This window comes from Aptenodytes patagonicus, chromosome 7, assembly GCF_965638725.1.
Source record: "Aptenodytes patagonicus chromosome 7, bAptPat1.pri.cur, whole genome shotgun sequence".
Taxonomy (NCBI): domain Eukaryota; kingdom Metazoa; phylum Chordata; class Aves; order Sphenisciformes; family Spheniscidae; genus Aptenodytes; species Aptenodytes patagonicus.
The window spans coordinates 18,604,906-18,622,991 of NC_134955.1; the positions used below are offsets into that span (position 1 = coordinate 18,604,906).

The window sequence follows — 18,086 nt, forward strand, 5'->3', positions numbered from 1 at the left end:
ATGCCTCACATGGAGGCCAGGAGGGAAAAAGCTTCATGACACTTCTTCTCCAGGTTCATTGACTCCCAAGATAGCTTAGAGCACATGTCCCTGAGATACCTTTGTGCCATGGGGAAGATGCTTATTCTTCTGCACTGTGTGGTCCTCCTCAAACCCAGCTTGGAAGGGCCATCCTCTTTTAGCGAGCATCCTCTCCTGCTGAGGTACATGCAAAATTCCCATGGGTGTTAATGGGAATGATCTTTGCATCTCCAGGAGAGGTATAATGCCCTCATAGGCAGGCTGAACCATCACAAATACTGTCAGCTTGGGCCCTCTGGCAGTCAGAAGTGTTCCCCTACAAGTGACCTTTCCGTGGCTCTCAGAAATGTACTGTTTTATGAGTTACTTGCTTAGCATTTGTGCTTGTGATCAATTCCCCTCCCTGCTATGCTTTTTAAACTTTAGTTATTAACTCCAGTGTAATATCAGTAAGTTCAGCACTGTTATTCTCACAAACAGAAGTAAATTAAACCTATGTGTTTTTTCTGGCCCAGTCTCATAGGGACCCAGGTTGACTTTCATAACCACACGCTACGTTTGAACTTTCAGGGATGCTGCTGGATACCGCAGTACAAGACTCTCCCTGTGTTGGTTCGGTGGGAGGAACTGAGGTAAAAAGCTCACAGCCTATTGAATCTGGTAAAAACAACCACCTTTGTAAAGTAAAAGTAAAAACAGCCTCCCTCAGGAGTGGCTACACGAGCCCTGCTATCCATATCATGATACAGAAATCTATTATATTATATTCTTTCAAATGCTTATTTGCATCCAGCTGTTTTGGGACTGGTGGAGGAAATTGGGAATAGCAAATGGAACAGAGTAGATAAAATAAAATGAAACGTTGTTAAGAGGAAAAAAATAGCAAAAACTGATACTGGAAAATATTTAGTGGAGACATCAGTTGCAAGGATGTTGGATAATAAAAAAATTGAGGAAGTGGCTGGAAATGGGTTATTAAGATATTTAAGAGGAAAGATGTGAGAGATCAGAAACCAGCCTTTCCTTTCTCTCACACTTTCCCATACCAATTTCAGTAATGAAATTTTGGGGGGTAGACTTTTCTCATTTACTGCAAGAACACTGCCTACCAAAACATATCTCAGTTGAGGCATCGACATGCTAGAGCAACACTAATAAAATAAACAGCATGTAATTAGAAAAGTGTTTTAGAGCACTCATATAAAGGAAGCCACAAATCGCTCCTGAAGAAAAAGACCATTAGCCAACAGTGTACTTCTATATTTCTCCAGGTTTTTTTTTTAGTTGTTTTGCTTTTCAAATAGCCAGTGAGCTTCTTAACACATTAGTTAAATCATTTTTTTAATCTGGAGAGAGGAAAAATAATCACTATTAACCAGTCTATCAGGGATATTATTCACACAGGATTCCCCTCCCTCGTGACATACCCAGATAATTTTCAGAAACATTCCTGTCTAGCTTAAAGCTGCCAGTTAGTAACATTTCAGTGAGCAGGGGGAAAAAAAAAGTAGACAGGAAATGACTGGTTTTGTTTGTTGACCTTGGTTGCCAGGATCGACACCTGTCTCCCAGTGACTGTGTGAATTTGGTTTCAGCTGCCACCAAATCAGCACTTTAAACTTAATTAAACCAACAAACAATTGTAAAAATGAAAAGAAAAATTAAGGTTAATTGTTCTTGAAATAAGAAATTGTAGTTAGAATATTTAAAGGTACCTCCAGAAAACCAGAAAAGGGGATAACAAAGAAATAGGAGCCTTTATTAAAAAACAAACAGTAATAAATCTGTCTTTTGCAGTGCATGACCCAGCATGATCCATACTGTATGCACCAAAAGCAGCCCAGGGATGTGATTTATTTTGAAATGCCCCTTCTTTCAAGACACCAAGTCAAGGAACTGGCTCAAAATTTGTTGACAAGCAGGAACTGTCACAGCAAATTCCTGTTCCTGTGGCGGATTTTGACTGACATTCTAGTCATTCTGCCCATGAACCATGGGGCTGTGACAAAATCCCCACATACAACCCTGCCAAAAGAAGGCAAGAGCCACTGGAAATCCAAGTTCACTGCCCTGGTGATTAGAGAGTCTCTGAGTTTCTGGTTTCCAAAAGGGTTATCACAGGGAGAGTACACACCACCATAAATACATCCGCGCTTTCTCTTGCCCAATCTATGAGATACTCACACAGTGCTCCCCCTTTCTGTGACTCCATCTCAACTGCCTTTACCTCATTCAGAAATCCCTAAACACTCTCCCTTAATCCCACTTCTCAGAAGCAACATCTCTAACTCACAGTGTGTCCTTGAAAAAAAATCAATATGCTATTAAAAATAATAGGAAAGAGAGAGAAAAAGGAGAGAAAGGGGCTCAGAAAGGTCCTCAGGGTACTTCCCTAAATAAGAAAAAAGCCTGAAAAGCGAGCAAGAAAATTAAAACAAAACAAAAAACAATCTACAAAAACAAAACAAGGAAACACAGAACATGCAGGGTGGTTTCAAGTGGCATTGGGTTTTGTCTTTGGAAACAGCTGGCCAGGTGTTCTAGGGGTCAAGGCAGTCACAACACAACTGAGCTACTTCAGAGGCCTGTAAAAGTCCATGAGAGTCTTTCTATACATTTAAACTGGTTTTGAATTTGGCCCAGGGGCCTTAAGTTATCTTGCCCTCATACAAGAGCAACACTGACCTTGCATACATTTAGATTTGGTCTTTTTACATCAGTCTTGTCCCCACCCATGTGCTCAAGTGACCACTCAACCAAGTATTATGAACACACTATCTTAAGCCCATGGCCTGCCCCACCAGTATGAATATATTTATTCATATGCTTAATGTTTAGCACAGTTTTAAGTGCATGGCTGGAGCAGAAGTTTAAATATCTGTAGATTCAGGCCTGGAGACCATGACCTTCTAAAGGTTGGGTGAGGAAGGCACGTCTATGCAGGGCTCAGCTCCATTTTCAAGCATGCCACTGGGATTTAAGAGAGACTTTCCTGATTTTTTGGGAATAGAGAAGGTTTGCTGATGAGAGGTATGATACAACAGGTTCTAGCTAAAAGACAAGTCCAGAGCAAGCTTCTAGAGCTTGGTTTTCACCATCTACTATCCTAATGAGGATGTACAGGCTTCTCAATACAACAGTGACCCCCAAGGGTGATTGGATATGCACAGTAAGCAATTCTTTGCGACAGAGATGTTTTGGCCCAGTTCCTGAGTTTAAAATCAAGTGAGGAACAAAAACAAATACAGAAAAAAAGAGCAAGGTGTTAGAAAGATTACTTTGTTGTCCTAAGACAACACTGTGCTACCATCATAGTATTCGCCTTCTTCATCAGCTGTAGGTTGAAGGACAAAAGCAAAAGAGAAGAAGCACAGTAGTCAATCCACAACCAGCGCTGTTCTCCTAAGAGCAACTGTCCCCACACTCTCCCTGCTACGCTGGGAACCTCAGACTCTCCGGAGATTGAACAAGAAGAAAAAACACCTTTTTGGTGATTTGATTTGGCAAACATACAGCCCTTTCCTCTGTGTTCATCCAAAGCCATCCAGAGAGACCATTTCCCTCCCGTGCTCTCTTTGCTCTTGAACAAGGTCAGTGTTTTTAACACTGTTCCCCCAGCACTGAAAGAGAAAAAGGGTGAGAGTCTGTAGGTGCATCACATACCTTCTTCAGGGGCTTCCTCTGGTGTCGTGGTATGAGCAGTGATGGAAAGACAGGAAATAGGGGGGGAAAAAAAAACAGAACAGATATTTAAAGCTCTTGGAAGCCTGAGAAAGAAACCAGGGAATGCATGAAGGAATTAGTGAATTAAGGCAAGGAGAAAAGGTATCTGGAGAGGCTGTCAGGAGTTAACGATGCTGTAAGGTTAAAGTAGTAGTAAGCGTGGAGATTAAAGGAGAAAAGGGCTGCAAGTGATCATTGTGGTTAATATTTGTTTCTCTTGTTTTGTTCTCTTCTACCACCCCAAGACTCCTGTTCTTGGCGCTCGCTGTCTCACACACACACACACACACTCTTGTGTTGCAACTAGGTGGAGTAAATCAGAAGTCATGTCACATACCTGGCTCATGAACTTCAGGTGTGAAGTGTCATGGAACAAGGTGCAATGGAAAATAAGAGAATGAGAACGAGAAACCTGTTATTTCACACACCAAAAGAGCTTTTGAGCCAAAGGGGAGGAGGGGCAGAGAGGAAAAGGGGAGAAAGGGATGAAGTTAAGAAGTAAACCTGAGATAAAATAAATTCATTACACTTGAAATAGCATATAAACAGAAGTCACAGGACGGGAAAGGAATTCAGTCAGGTGAAACAGGCAGATTTACGATAATAGTGCAGTGCTTAAAAAAATCTTACGAGCATTATATGACATAAAGCACAATCTGACAGCACAGTGTACCAAGGTTTACCTTGATTTGAAATATGCACATGAACATAGTCAGCATTCTCAAAGCGCTATTAGATCTGTCCTTTTCTACAGAAGTATTTCAGACATTTGAAATAAACACAATGTGGTTCGGAAACCTACTGAAATACCTGCTGTAACTCATCATCAATGTGCAGCTAACTTCCAAAGAAGCTCGGTTCTCTTTTCTAGATCTATGGCTAAGGCCATTTTCTTCCTTGAAGACAACTTGGATGTCTATATAAGTCTACTGCTGTTCTTCACATCCATTTGCAATGTAGAATTACAAAGGGATTACTTCATAGGAAGAAAAGGTCATTAAAACTCTGTGCAGGTCTACATTTCATTCTTCTGGGTTTTTTGGCAAAGCAAGAATCGATCAGCAGTGCGGATCTGTGGGGCAGATTTTGCTTTTCAGCCGTACACGCACTACTGAATATTTTGCAAAGCAGGCATAAAAATTATGCAAAATCTCACAGTATTTATATCCCCTGTGTACAGACAATGGGTCAAATTCTGCCCCAAGATTTGAAACAAAGCTTTCGCTGTAGGAAGAAACATTCATTCTCTTATCACAGTGCAGAATTTAATTGATCTCACAAGGACACTTTTTGCTGAGCTACTTTTTCATGATAGTGTATGTGTTCTCCTAGTTTTTAGAAAAATTTTCATGCAACAGGTAAGTTTCCTCCTACTTAGTGCTGATTACATTTTACTGTGAAAAATGTTAAACTAAAAAAACAACAACCCCCAAGACATGCAAGTTACAAGCTATCATTAACAGATAGGTTGTTATCTCCTGTCACCTTGTATTTGCTTCCCACACACAGTGTCTCAGCAGACAGACACTGGGGACTTTAGAAGTTAAATCACATACCTGGAGGGGGGGCTTCATTTAGTAGGAAGTGTCAGGGGAAAAACATAGGAAAGGAAGATAGAAGAATTAGAAATAAGTTATTCAGGAGGGGATCACCTCAAACTTTGGTTAAGACTGGGTTGAAGGAGTATAATTTGCAGACTAGGTTATAGGGATAGAGTGTTAGTAAGAGTGGAAAAGGAGAATAATTACAGTGGGGTATGAAGGGAGGAGATGCCATAGAAATAAAAGATAAAAGAAATTTGAATGTTGATGAATTGCAACAATTTAAATCATGCAAATATATCAACAATGGGCAATTGTAGTAACACTGGTGATCCCTAAATTTGAAAGAAAACATGCCCAAGGAGAGAGTTTTACAAGTGTGCAGCGTAACCTATGTTTCAGCTATACATATGCCCTTTTAGCTGTTGGAGCAGGTGTGGGGATACGAGAGCTACTGCATGGAAGTAAAGCTTTAAATGTATCTCTGCATCTGCATCTGAAGCTCCACCATCTAAAATCCTCCACTGGCAAATGTGAGGCTTAAGTCTGCAGAACTGGAAATATTCAGGTCTACACAGGGCTTGTATCTGCTGCAAAAGAGTAGAAACCGCTCGAGCCTGCATGCCGGGATCCTGCTGCAGGCAACACCTGCTTATGCAGCTCGTGTTTCTGCAGCTCAGGTACCTGCTTTCTGCCCTGGCTATGGTATAGTCATAGCCCTAAAAGTTTTCAGGGGCACTAAAATGTTTCTTCTAAGCTTCTTAGAAGGTGACTCTTCAGTTACAAACAATAATTATACTTGTTTCCTATAGGGAAAATAAATTTTAGGGAATCGTAAGAATGGACTGATTCTTCATGACTCAGTTTTCTTCAACATCTTCAAATTCCTATGTAGAGGAATGCTTCAGATTACTACATAGGAATTTAGATGTCTCACACATGCACTTGGTTAGGTGGAAAGTGTCAGTGAAGAAAAATAAAGGAATTAGAGCAAGAATCACACAACAGCAACAAGTCTGAACTTGTGCAGGCCAAGGCTGTGACTTAGAAGATGTATTAGACAAAGACAGCATTAATAACAGATAAACTAAATAATCATACAGTGATTTGGAAAGCTAGGACGGTCTCCCTCTGACATAAAAGTTTTCTTTTAAGTCTTCTTTATAAACTTTCCTTTTTGCTATGCTTTATGTTACAGAGGGAAAAGAAAACATGGGGAGACTGTAGGTATGGCTTTATTGTTAATCAGATTACATTAATACCTGGAGTTTTGCACAAATTTCAAGCTCATATGTATGTCAAAGCTTGAGACCAACACTCAAGTAGTAAGTAGCAATTCAGTAAATACCAGGGGAAGGAGATACAGAGGCAGGCAAAGCAGCTGGGATGATAGCAATGACCTTTAACTTGTGCAAACCAAGGTCAGAAAAACCTTAGGAGCAGATAACAGACAAGAATGAATATGGTTAAAAGGAGAAGAGAAGGACGCGAAACGAGAAGCGGTGAGAACAGGAGGGAAATGAGAAACAGTGCACAGATGAATGTTGAAGTGTTAAGTCATGCAAAAATCAATCAGACAGCTTTCACCTCACTCACTCCAACCCTGGCAAAAGTACTGATCTTGTCTAAATTAAGAGGCTGGTCTCCCTCTGTGGACAGCAAAGTGAAATAGCTGGGATGGGCGGCTGCTGAGATGTGACTGTTTTAATAAAGCTACTCCAAATGGCACAGAATAATTTTCACAGACAGTTTAGAGGACACTGCAAGTTCAGTTTCTGCTTTTCCAGATAATAAACATTATAACGTTCCCATATGCAGTGTAAGGATGGCTCTGAGTCCAGTCAGTGGCTATTATTACATATTATTCATTGAGATATTTGTTTACAAAAATGTTATTACATTTTTCATGCAACAGTTAGCTCTTATCTTCATTATTACGCATCACAGAGCAGAGGAAATTATTGCTGGTGGAAGGTGTAAGGAAGCTGCAAGTTACAGTTTATCATTAATATTTTATTTTTATCTGTTTTCTTCCACCATCTTTGAATTCCTGAGTATAATATTAGAGTTACTGGTATCATTTTCCAACAGAAACCATAGTTTCAATTAAATTTCAATATTTCAAAACTCATGTACATTTAGTTAAGATTTGGTTAAAAAACCAGAAACAGTTTCACAACCATAAAAGGTTGCATAAAAGGTTGCACAGATATTAAAATCTCTAGAACAAAACCTTTTCATTTTTTGCCTTGTGACAATCTCTCATTCCATATTTGTTCTTGCATTACACTATATATAGCCCACATTATCCATAAAGTCAATGCTTCAGAAGCATCTGAAATAGAATTTTCATTTCAAAATTTGGAAATCTTCCATAGAGGAAAGAGGGGAAAAAAATTGAAAGTTGGAACAAAATGTTTTGTTTCAACTAAATAAAAAGGATAATTTTCAATAGCTGCCAAACAAGGCGTTCCTCCTTTTGTTTTTTCTGTTGTTTGTTTGAAAAGTTTCCATTTTGTCCCAATTCAGAACACGACCCAATTGTGACATTGCCAAGCGCAACTGAATTTCCAGCATACAATAACCCTTCAGATTGACGCAGAGGAATTCAGAAGTCACATACCTGGCTCATGGACTTCTTTAAGAGGGAAGTAGCAGGGAAGGAGATGCAAAGAAAGATAAGAGAATTAGAGCAAGAAACAGAGGATGATTTTTAAAACCTTACACTTTTTTTAGCCAGGGTGGAGGGGTTAAAGGGATAAAAACCATTAATAAGATTAAAAGAGAAATAGAGGGCACGTATGGATGTCAATTAGAAAATCATGGAGAGGAAAGACAGGGGGTGTTGGGAGATAAAAGATGCAGATGACTAACATATATATTCATAATGTTATAAATCAGGTGCCATTGGTAGCCTTTGGTTGACAAAAATATTTACTTGTATTTAAACCACGTCCATTACCCATAGGTTTGAATGTGCAAAAAGGGTATAGATAACCTGTTCTTATTCATGTGCATAGAAATCCCAGCCTCTGCAGAAATCAATGGGCTCGGAGGAGCTGGCATTGATTTCCTTAGTGCCCAGGATTTCACCACTGGTGTGTAGGACTGCACACCAATGTGGGAAGGTAAGTATGAGCGTGTTACTGCTCTCCGACCTGCAGGATAAAGTATCCAATGAAAGCCTAGCTGGACATGCAAAGGGGGGGGCGCAGAAGGGCAATTGAAAGGTAAATGGGTTTGGGCTGGCAGGCTGATGCTTTAATAAGCATGACCTACTATTTTGCTAATTACACAGATTGTCTTACCAGATGTGGACTTTAATTCATGTTATAAAATCAAGCAGAAATGCAACCCTGCTACCCCCATTTTTGCATAATGCACGTTAACACAGAAAAATACCAATAGTTATGGAAAAAGCATACAACTACATCTTTTCTCTGAATTGGCATTTTCTGCAAATATGCTGCAACCAAAACGATGCCACTCGGTCCAATCCTTTGCCCAATAGAAAACTAGGTATGACGTGGTGTCACTTGTTGCTCATGACTTTAGATGCAAGTCTCTCCACATCGGCATACATTGCTACAAAAGCGAGTTTTGTCTCTGCGCAGTGGCAGTGGGACAGGAGAAAGAGGTGCGCGCAACCGAGGGACATAGCATTGCCACAGGGCACAGCTGTCTCACCTCTAGCCACGGTGCATGGCATAGAGGAAATGCTTTTGGGAACACTATCCCCGTACCAACTGGTATCCGTACTGATAGCCTGGTTAGATAAATCAGAGCACTGGGGAATATAAGCAATGCCCAGCCTGTGCTTTGGGCATTGCTTTCAAAACAGCAGTTAGTACTTATTATGCATCACACCGCTTATCCTACGAAAGTGAAGCAGCCATCAGCGAGTGAGAGGAGGACAGTTTTGCATCCTCTCCTCTTCAACCACCTCCAGAATTCCTGCATGCATTACCGCTTTGGACAGAAACAGAGGAATTCACAGGTCATGGCACATACCTTCCTCATGAGCTTTAGCAGGTGGGAAGAGTCACAGAGCAAAATGCGAAGGAAGATGAGCATTAGAAACATCAGAACAACTTTCACTTGTACAAAGTGGAGGGGGAGGGAAAGCCTGAGAGTATATTGCAAGGAAATAAAATGAATATGGATACAAAAAGCAATACTGGAAGTGAGGGCATAAATGGTCTGAGATACTAAAAACATAAAGCTGATTTAAGTGGCCATATCAGATGACTTTCGTCTTATATGCGCATTCCTGCAGTCCTGCAGAAAGCCTGGAGCAGCATGCCATTTCACAACCCTGATGCTCGCCCAAATGAATTTACAGCCTGAGGCCAGCAGGTTTTTGGTGGCATGTGGCTGCACGTACTACCGTGAGACAGTGGCCTAGAAACTCCATTGCATGAAGAAGAAAACCACCTTTAATCATTTGCAAAGCTAAAGCATCAAAATTATCACCAGTTGCTTTATACAACAGGGTTTAAGCTGAAAAAAGGGCATGTGGAAAGGCTATCATAAGAACGTCAGCCCGGTAAAGGAGGGTAAATCCTCTCCACAGCTGCAGTGTCAGCAGCTGCCGTAGCAGCAGACCAATCATGGGCACATCTGTACATCGTCCAGAGGCCTGACCCACCCCGAATGGTCCAAAATAAGCCTCCCAGGGAGATCCAACCAGTCTCGGAGGGAAGGTTTTTCAATCTTCATCCTTTTAAGAGGTTTACATTTCCCAGCAGTTTTCATACTTTTTTTTCATGCAACAATTACCACGTAGCATCGCCAGTGTATTCAATGTCAAGACAGAACATGAAGGGAGTACAAAAAACAAAATGGTGGCAAGTTTTATTCTATATTAATATGCCTATTTTTCACTCCTGTTTCCTTTTACCATCTTATGGCTTACTGGCTAAACGAGAGCTTACTCTGAATGATGGGAATTCAGGAGTCATGTCACATACCTTCCTCCTGAGGTTCTTTAGGTGGGAAGAGCCACAGGACAGGATGCAAAGGAACATTAGGAGAAACACATTATTACATGGGCTGATATTACACAGGCTGAAAACTCTGTTAAGACAGAGGGAAAAGTTTTATCCCAGTAAAGGATGCACCAATGGCCAGGAGGGGAAGGAATCTGAAGCATGTGCAGTTGGGAAACAACTGCACCATGTAAAAGGAACAGGGAAAAACATATTGGAGAGAGAAATATCTAACAATAAGCTCAAATAACACATGCTGAAATTTCCCTCTAATTCCAGTTTTATAGGAACAACCTCCTGCCATTGCCCTGATGGGCTTTATGGCGAGCTCCACACATGGCAGGAGAGGCTGGGTTACCACCAAGCGGATGTCTGCCAGACCTTGCACTGAGACCGTTCCCGTGTGTTAGCCTGTGGCAGAGCAGGTCACGGAGAACAGGTGGAAAGCAAAGACAACAGAAGCGATAAGGCAAAGTAACTGGGTCCTGCTCCTCTTGCACCACCCTTGAATCCCCCCCACCGCCAAGGAGATGGCGGGGAGCAATTCGGAAGGCAATGGCACGTACCTGCTTCATGAGCTTCATCACGTGGGATGTGGTAAGGAGCAAAAGCAACAAGATGGAAAACGAGAACAGTTAGATTAAAGGGGGTGTGAATGCAACAGAGGGGTCTAAAAAAATACAGTGGGTATGAAATAGAGAAACAGAGGAGGAGGTGAAATGGAGACAGGCAACCAAAGCACGCACAGGTACAAGAAATGTAAAACCTTCAGGACCTGGATGCTGTAAAAACCCTGCAAACCGCTCAGAGCGGGTCTCCCACAGCATTATAAACAGGTTTACCCTTGTTTCAAATGTGCCCATAGCACAAAGCTTTGCAAATGTGGAACCTACGCACGCTTTGGCTCCTCCTACCCGAGCACCACATCCCAAACCTCTCAAGTGCAAAGGGTGGGTTTCTGTTCCATCCCCTCTTCTGCCCTGCCTGTTCCACTTTGCAAATGCTGCATGCAATGCAGGGAGTCCACTGGGGTTACTTGTCAGCGTCTACATAGATATAATTAATAAGATCTGTGTTCTGCAGTATTATTCATATTATATATAATATTATATATTATAGTCTATAAACGTATAATATATACAATATACTATATATAATATTACATATTATAGAATATGTACTATGTAACATATGGCTACACACATACCTTACCACAGATGGATTTTGATTTCAAAATCCATCTGATCATTATCTACCAAGCTACGTAGGAGAAACCAGTTGACATCTGATAGAAACCTTTATAGCCAGATTCCAGTTATTCCAAGGCGGGCATTACAAACACCCGGGGCTAAAAATCAGCCTCAGAGCCTGCTGTGGCTTGGATGAGGGGATGGTATCCGCATTTCCCCTACTGCTCCCTCCCTAAAACCGTCGCAGAGGTGTCCGCACAGATACGTGAGGGTATGGGGCACCCTCGGTGCAACATGTGCAAGGGACAAGAAAAGCCCTCTGCCTGCAGATGGTCTGTCCCAGCATCCTTCTCTTGCCTCTTGTTTTCTTCTACCACCTTGCAAAATCGAGACGTGCATTGGCACCGAGCCCTGCTGTGGGAAAGAGGAGGGCTGAGAAGCTGTTTCACGTACCTTCTTCTTGAACCTCTTCTGCGGGTGGGAAACGGCAGCAAAGAGAATGGGAGAAGAAAATTAAAACAAGAAATATCTTATTGGAACATTCTTGAGGTTTGCCAAGCTCCCAGGCCGTTATGGGTAAGAATACACAATGATGGGATTACAGGGTGAGAGAGAATTAAAAATAACATTTTAATGGACATATTATGGGGTTATAAATGTTAGTGAAATATGGGAATGTGACCACAAATGAAAACCACATTAAAAAAGGCATCCAATATTTTATTCTTTATCAGAGCTGGCTGAAATTTCCTAAAACTGACTTTTGGTGAATTTTTAACCAAAAATAAAATTGCTGCATTTCTTTTGCTTTAAATCTTTTTCTCAAATGGTGAAAAACTCATGCCAACATTTATCAATTTTTGAAATTTCAAATAAATACATTCCTGAATTTCAACAGATGGACATAAACTTTACAGTGTCCCACTCCCTTTTAAAAAATCTAAACTTTTGGAGAGAAAGGAAGGGACTTAACACTGTTGTGACAAAAAAAAAGGCAAGCAGTTCAATAAAAATGGTAGGCCAAAACAAATATATATATATATATATATATATATTTGTTTCCATATACATATACACACACACATATATATGTATATATATAAAAATTATATGTGCGTGTGTATATTATATATTGTTTTTTATATATGCATGTATTTATATATATAAATGTATATATAAAAATGATTTGGTTTGGTTTTTTAAACAAAAAAACAGGCCCAATTTCCTACCAGCTCAATAAGTGACATCAATGTCCATCATTGCACTGATGTCTGTGGCTCAGGACCAAGTCCTGGCCACTGTGTGTGAACCATTTGCTCTGGATTTCTTCACACACATTCTTCCTCCACATTGAGAGAGAAAGAAAGCAGAAGCCATGTCACATAACTTCTTCCTGAGCTTCAGGTGGCAAGTGTCATGGAACAAGAAGCAACAGGAAGCAGGAAAATGAAAACAGAAAACTGTTAGAAACTGGTATTGGGGGTGAGCTCAGGCCTGGAGTAAAAAGTGGTTAGAAAGTGATGGAGAGAAGTTATATGGAAAGGAAATGGATGACTTTGGAAGGTAACACAGAGGTCAAGCAAAAGTGGAGAGCAAGGAGAAGATACACCCCAGAGGAGACAGTCATGCAGATTAAAAAAATAGGAAGTCACCTGCCTATTAATTTCATATTAATCGTTAAATTCTTGAAAACCAAAAGAAGACAGTTAGGGAAGGAAGGAGAAAGGCAAGAAGAAATGCTTCTCCTTTTAGGAAGGCTTGTCTGTAGGAGCAACACCCTTGGCTTACTCTTTGGACATTTGACAAGGCATGAAGGATGGAGCATGAATACCACCTTCACCCCCCTGGCTCTGCCCCTCTGAGTAGGACTAAAGACATAATGATGACTAAAGGCACCTCTACAACCCATTTGGCATCTCTATTTTATTTTTTTAAGCCCTTGATCCCCTCAGAAGCAGTGCTGGTGAAATTAGAGACATAAGGATAAAGTACCTTAGGCCAGGAACTACTCAGAGCACGGCCACAATTGCACCTCTGTTCCCACCACCACTGATGGGAATTAGCCAGTTGCAGCAATATGGGGGAATCCGTGGCCAAAAAAACCCTGCTGTGTATAAAATCCCCAAGATGGACATTTCTGCACAGGGGCAAATCTCTGTCTCAGAGCTGGTCTCATACCCTCCACATGCAAATATTCCACCTCCCAATAAAGGGTTTCACTCTTGCCCACTTAGAACATGTCTTGGACACTAAGGGCAGATCCTGGGAGAAAGCCTAGAGTTTGGCCCTCACGTCTATCCCAGACACTTTGGGAAAATGGAGGATGACAACCAGCAGCTCCGCCTGCCTGAACTGAAGCTAACGTGTCAAAAGTGTCCAGCAAAGATGCCGATACATCTTCAAAATCTTCCTCTCCCTGCTGCCTACAAAAGCTGAAACAACTCGGGTGAGAAAGGCTTTTCATGCTCCATCTTTCCAGATCTGCACTCTGTCTCTCGCAGCATGTCAAATCACCTTTTGCCAGCTAAAAGCACGTTAAAAAACTTCATCTTTGCCAATCGGTTCTCGGCCTCACCTTTTCCATCCTCAGCAGTGCCTTGTCAGGTGCTCCTTAGGAGCTGGGCAACCTGCTCTTCTTTTCAATTTCAAAGTCCATTCAATACGTGGACATTGCCAAAATGAGAATGGCAGGATTTCACCGATGGCTCTGCGCCAGTCCCTGCTCTAAAACACTCTGAGTTTACAGGCAGGTTAGCTCCCAGCTTTACAACCATCCCCTATGGCTCATGCAAATACTGCATTTCACCGTAACGTGAAGGCTCGGCACATCACGGCCCCAACTTGGCTGGTTTTATGGTTTCTGACTGATTTACCAATCAAGTGTTTCAGATCACCTTTAGCAGCAAGCGCCAAAGAGAAGGGTGAAATACAGACAAGGAAAAAGCAGGACCAAGAATCAAAGAAAGATAAATTACATTCCAAGTTTTTTTGTTACCTTCTTCTTCGTATTCCTCTGCATTGAAATAGGGGAGGGGAAAAGAAAGCAGACAAATCAACCATCAGCCTTGATGCATCGGTAGGACATTACCCACAGCAGAGCCCTTTGCGCTCATAGGGATGCCGAGCAAGATGGCCTCTGAGAGGCTGCTTCCAAGTCAGCAAGTAAAATAGCAAATAAAATTACTTTGAGAAAAAAGAGGAGGGCGATATTGTACTGAATTTTTTCTTGGGCAATGGGAACTCAGGCGTACATGCATGTTAGTAGGAAAGAGGTGGCAGAGAGGGCCTCCGAGTACAAGAAGAAACAGCAAAGAAAACAAACTTGTATATTTCTATGTATATTGCTTGTATATATTGTGGGTTTCTATGTTTTAAAACAGAAAATATTATGTATACAAAAGCCGCAAAATAAATTGCCAGCAGATGGCAGTGCCCCTACAAAAACCAGCAGCATCCCCCACAGCCAGGGCATCAATTTGGGGCTACAAGTAGTGTAAAATCACCAGAAGCAGGTGACAGCCAGACAGACATGGAAAAAAAGAGACCTCAGATTTGTCTAACCATACCAGCACTTTTTGTTAAAATATCAACAATGGGCAGAAAGGAGAAGACGGACACAGCCAGCAAATGCTGCAGGCTTGCATGGAAGCAATTAGAGACAGATTTAAGACTTACCCTCTCCTTGCTCCCTGCGAGAGAAGAAAAAAGGTTATTGAAACTAGATAATTATTCCTTCCACTCCATATTATTGCCAAGCTTTAAACCATATACTGAAGCAACCCAATGCACCGTTGTTTAAAGTCTGTTGTTTCTTCTTTCCCCCATTCTCCCTTTGCTCTTCAAGGAGCCATTTGGTTTTAAGATTAGTAAAGTGACTGGGTTTGGGTTTTATGTTAAACAGTGTTCCTCATCCTGATGGTGCGTATGGATCCATACCCCTGAATAATCCTACCGCCACAAGGCTATAACATGACACCTACACATAAGTGCTGTGCGGTGGCTGATGAAGCTGGACCTCAGCCCCGGTGCGCCAGGCAAGCCAGCCTATAGCCGATGGCCCATGCCAACCCAGATGTGCTACAGGCTCCCTGAACCTTAGGGCTGTCTAATAAAAATTTGGGATAAGCCAGATGCTGCTCAATGTTTATCCCATGGCTATAGCAACATCAGTCTTGCGGTCTGTTCCCGTTCCTTGCCCCAACTTGCCAGCCTCTCCAGCTCTACTATCACCTTGCATGAAACCCAAAGCCCAGAGCAGCCCTTGGGCCAGACCCTAAACAAGGGACATGTTAGTTAGAGATGGCTTGAAAAAGGTGCCAAATCTCATCTTTGGAATTTTTTTTAAGAGCAGGCTGGACAAAATGACACAGGTTGAGCTGACCCTGCCTCGTAGCAGAGGAGGGGACTAAGTGACGACTGCAGGTCTGTCCATGATGCCTCTGATCCCACGATTGCCCTAAATCTCCCCTCTGTATCTACTGATGCATAAATGTCAAATGACCCCATTGGGTTTGGTCATATTACTCTAGATTTGTTAAACCAGGGCAGAAAATAGTTCCTCCACTACACTGTGTGTTTAATTCCCCCTCCTCCAGGTGTCATGCCATGGTCACTGAGGACAGGCTGAGCTGGGTGGAGGTGTTTGGAGGGCATCCCATGTTGGACAGGGAGGGCGTCAGGTGAATTTCGATGGACCCTCTGACACCCAAAATCCAAGACACCCCTTCCCCACTGCCTCAGGGGTCTTCGGGCCATGCACGGAGCGGCACCCAGCCTCTCCTCCCCACGGGGATGCCCACGCTCCACTGCGTGGAGCCAAGCTGAACAGACGAACACACAGGCAGCTTTCTCTCTACTTACACTTCCTCGGTATCAGACATGTTGGCAGCAAGTTTCTAGACAAAAGATGGAAAGAAGAAAAAAAAAGAAAAGAAAAAAAGGTGTTATTACCAGGACCGCCTCCTAGAAAATGCCAAGGCAGGAGCAGATGGGTTGACATTTGAGGACGAAAAAAGCCAGGCAGCTGCTTTCCCACACAGCAGCCAATCCCCCACCAACACTGCCATTTTGGGAGCAGCACAGACCTTTGCCAGCCAGGTCAGAGGAGAAGGAGAGGGGAAGAGGAAAAGATCATCTGGAAAGACATGCCCCGTCAGCCTGGCTTTAAGTTACAAAACCTCCAAAGCTCAGGAAGACGGGTGTCCTCTCACACCCATCTGACATTTCCATTGCTCCAGCAAGATCAGAGAAATTTTTCCTTCTGTTACACTACCGCAAGTGGGAAGGCACCAGCTCCAAAGCATTAGTCAGAGCTAAAAAAAATAAAATAACTGAAACTACCAATACACCAGAAACTACCAGAGATGACTATTTATTTGTCAGCACCCAAATGTGCCTTAAGTAGTAGTGTCTGGCTTATACAGCTGATGAATGAATGAACAATTATCTGTTGATTAGTTTAGGATGAGAACTGGCCAAATGCCCGATTAGGCAATTCATATCAGTATAACCAGTTGTATTTATTACAACCAATCCTCGCAAAATGGGGCAGAAGTGAACCCAACCACAGCACTGTCATGTCTTGCATTTCTGCGCAGCCCGAGTCAGGGCTGCATGGAGACCACCACCCGTGGAGAGCTGCAGCGGGGAATTGTGAGGGCTGGATACGGCCACTCTGCTGATCTTAGCCTGATCCCAAATGTGTGTATCGGAGCCTCAGCCGGAGTCAGAGGGAGCGGCGCCGCTATTCGGGGAGCATCATGGTAATACTGCATGCTGCACCAGGTTCGGTGATGGCAGTGGTGCAATGCTATGGCTCTCCTAAAAGCATCAGCTGCCCTGAGGCAAAGGAGACGAGGTGGGGAAGGGCCCCCGAAACTTTCTCCAAGTCCACAGCAGGTCTTAAATTAGAAAGCCAGGCTCCTCCTCGCTGGGAAATCCTAACCGTGACTTTCATGACTTCATTACTCAGCTGATATATGAGAGATGTCTTGAAGGAGCAGGTGGGCTGACTTAGGTTCAAAAGGAACAACTGCAGCTCAGCAGCTTTCTATTTCAGAGGAAGGCAGTAATCCCATAGGCTCCAACCTTGCCCTATAAGGGATCCTTTCCATTCCCCAGCAACGACCCTGGGCACCACACATTAACACCAACAGGATTTAAACCCCACCATGTTCTAAGCAGCGATAAACAGCCAGCGTTTTTTCTTCTAGTTGCTGATTTATCCTCTTTCTGAAATTCAGCATTGCCCTGGAAGTAGTGCCAGCAATGGCTGTGTTATGACCCAATCTGAGCAGCTGGACAGGAGGATGATCTACTGCTAGGACACATGAGATTTGGGTTCAGTGATCTCTTGGTCCCAGGCTGCTTTTAACTTGGTAGCTGTGATTGCCCACTCCTCAAGTGCAACAGCCAGGGAGTACAAGGAGTACTTTGGGGACTCTAACCCCACTAGGCAGGAGGAATCTGGGAGGAATTTTGTGTTTGGGAGGAATTTCAGCTCTTCAAAAGGCTTTTCTGCTGCATTGATTCCTACTGCTTCTTCTGTTACTTATTTGGATGCTACATCACCTCTGGTCTCTCTCCCCAGTCTTTTTTATCTAGATGATCAAATCTTCAGCATA

The 18,086-nt window shown here is 42.5% G+C and overlaps 1 protein-coding gene across 13 annotated transcripts in view; it reads right to left on the reverse strand.

Moving 5' to 3' along the window:
* TNNT3 (troponin T3, fast skeletal type) overlaps positions 1 to 18,086 on the reverse strand; it is a 31,782-nt gene that overhangs the window by 10,312 nt on the left and 3,384 nt on the right. For 2 of the 13 annotated variants that reach the window (XM_076344183.1, XM_076344182.1), the window contains exons 2-10: positions 16,324 to 16,358; positions 15,139 to 15,152; positions 14,459 to 14,476; positions 11,917 to 11,934; positions 10,840 to 10,884; positions 10,256 to 10,270; positions 9,297 to 9,308; positions 7,909 to 7,923; positions 3,685 to 3,702 (exon numbers count right to left, since the gene is read on the reverse strand). In XM_076344183.1, the coding sequence (XP_076200298.1) occupies positions 3,685 to 3,702; positions 7,909 to 7,923; positions 9,297 to 9,308; positions 10,256 to 10,270; positions 10,840 to 10,884; positions 11,917 to 11,934; positions 14,459 to 14,476; positions 15,139 to 15,152; positions 16,324 to 16,343 (175 nt within the window). In that variant the 5' untranslated portion in view covers positions 16,344 to 16,358. Of the gene's footprint in view, positions 1 to 3,684; positions 3,703 to 4,081; positions 4,094 to 7,908; positions 7,924 to 9,296; positions 9,309 to 10,255; positions 10,271 to 10,839; positions 10,885 to 11,916; positions 11,935 to 14,458; positions 14,477 to 15,138; positions 15,153 to 16,323; positions 16,359 to 18,086 lie in introns of all 13 variants that reach the window. The other 11 variants (XM_076344188.1, XM_076344187.1, XM_076344186.1 and 8 more) reach the window with 10 other exon arrangements.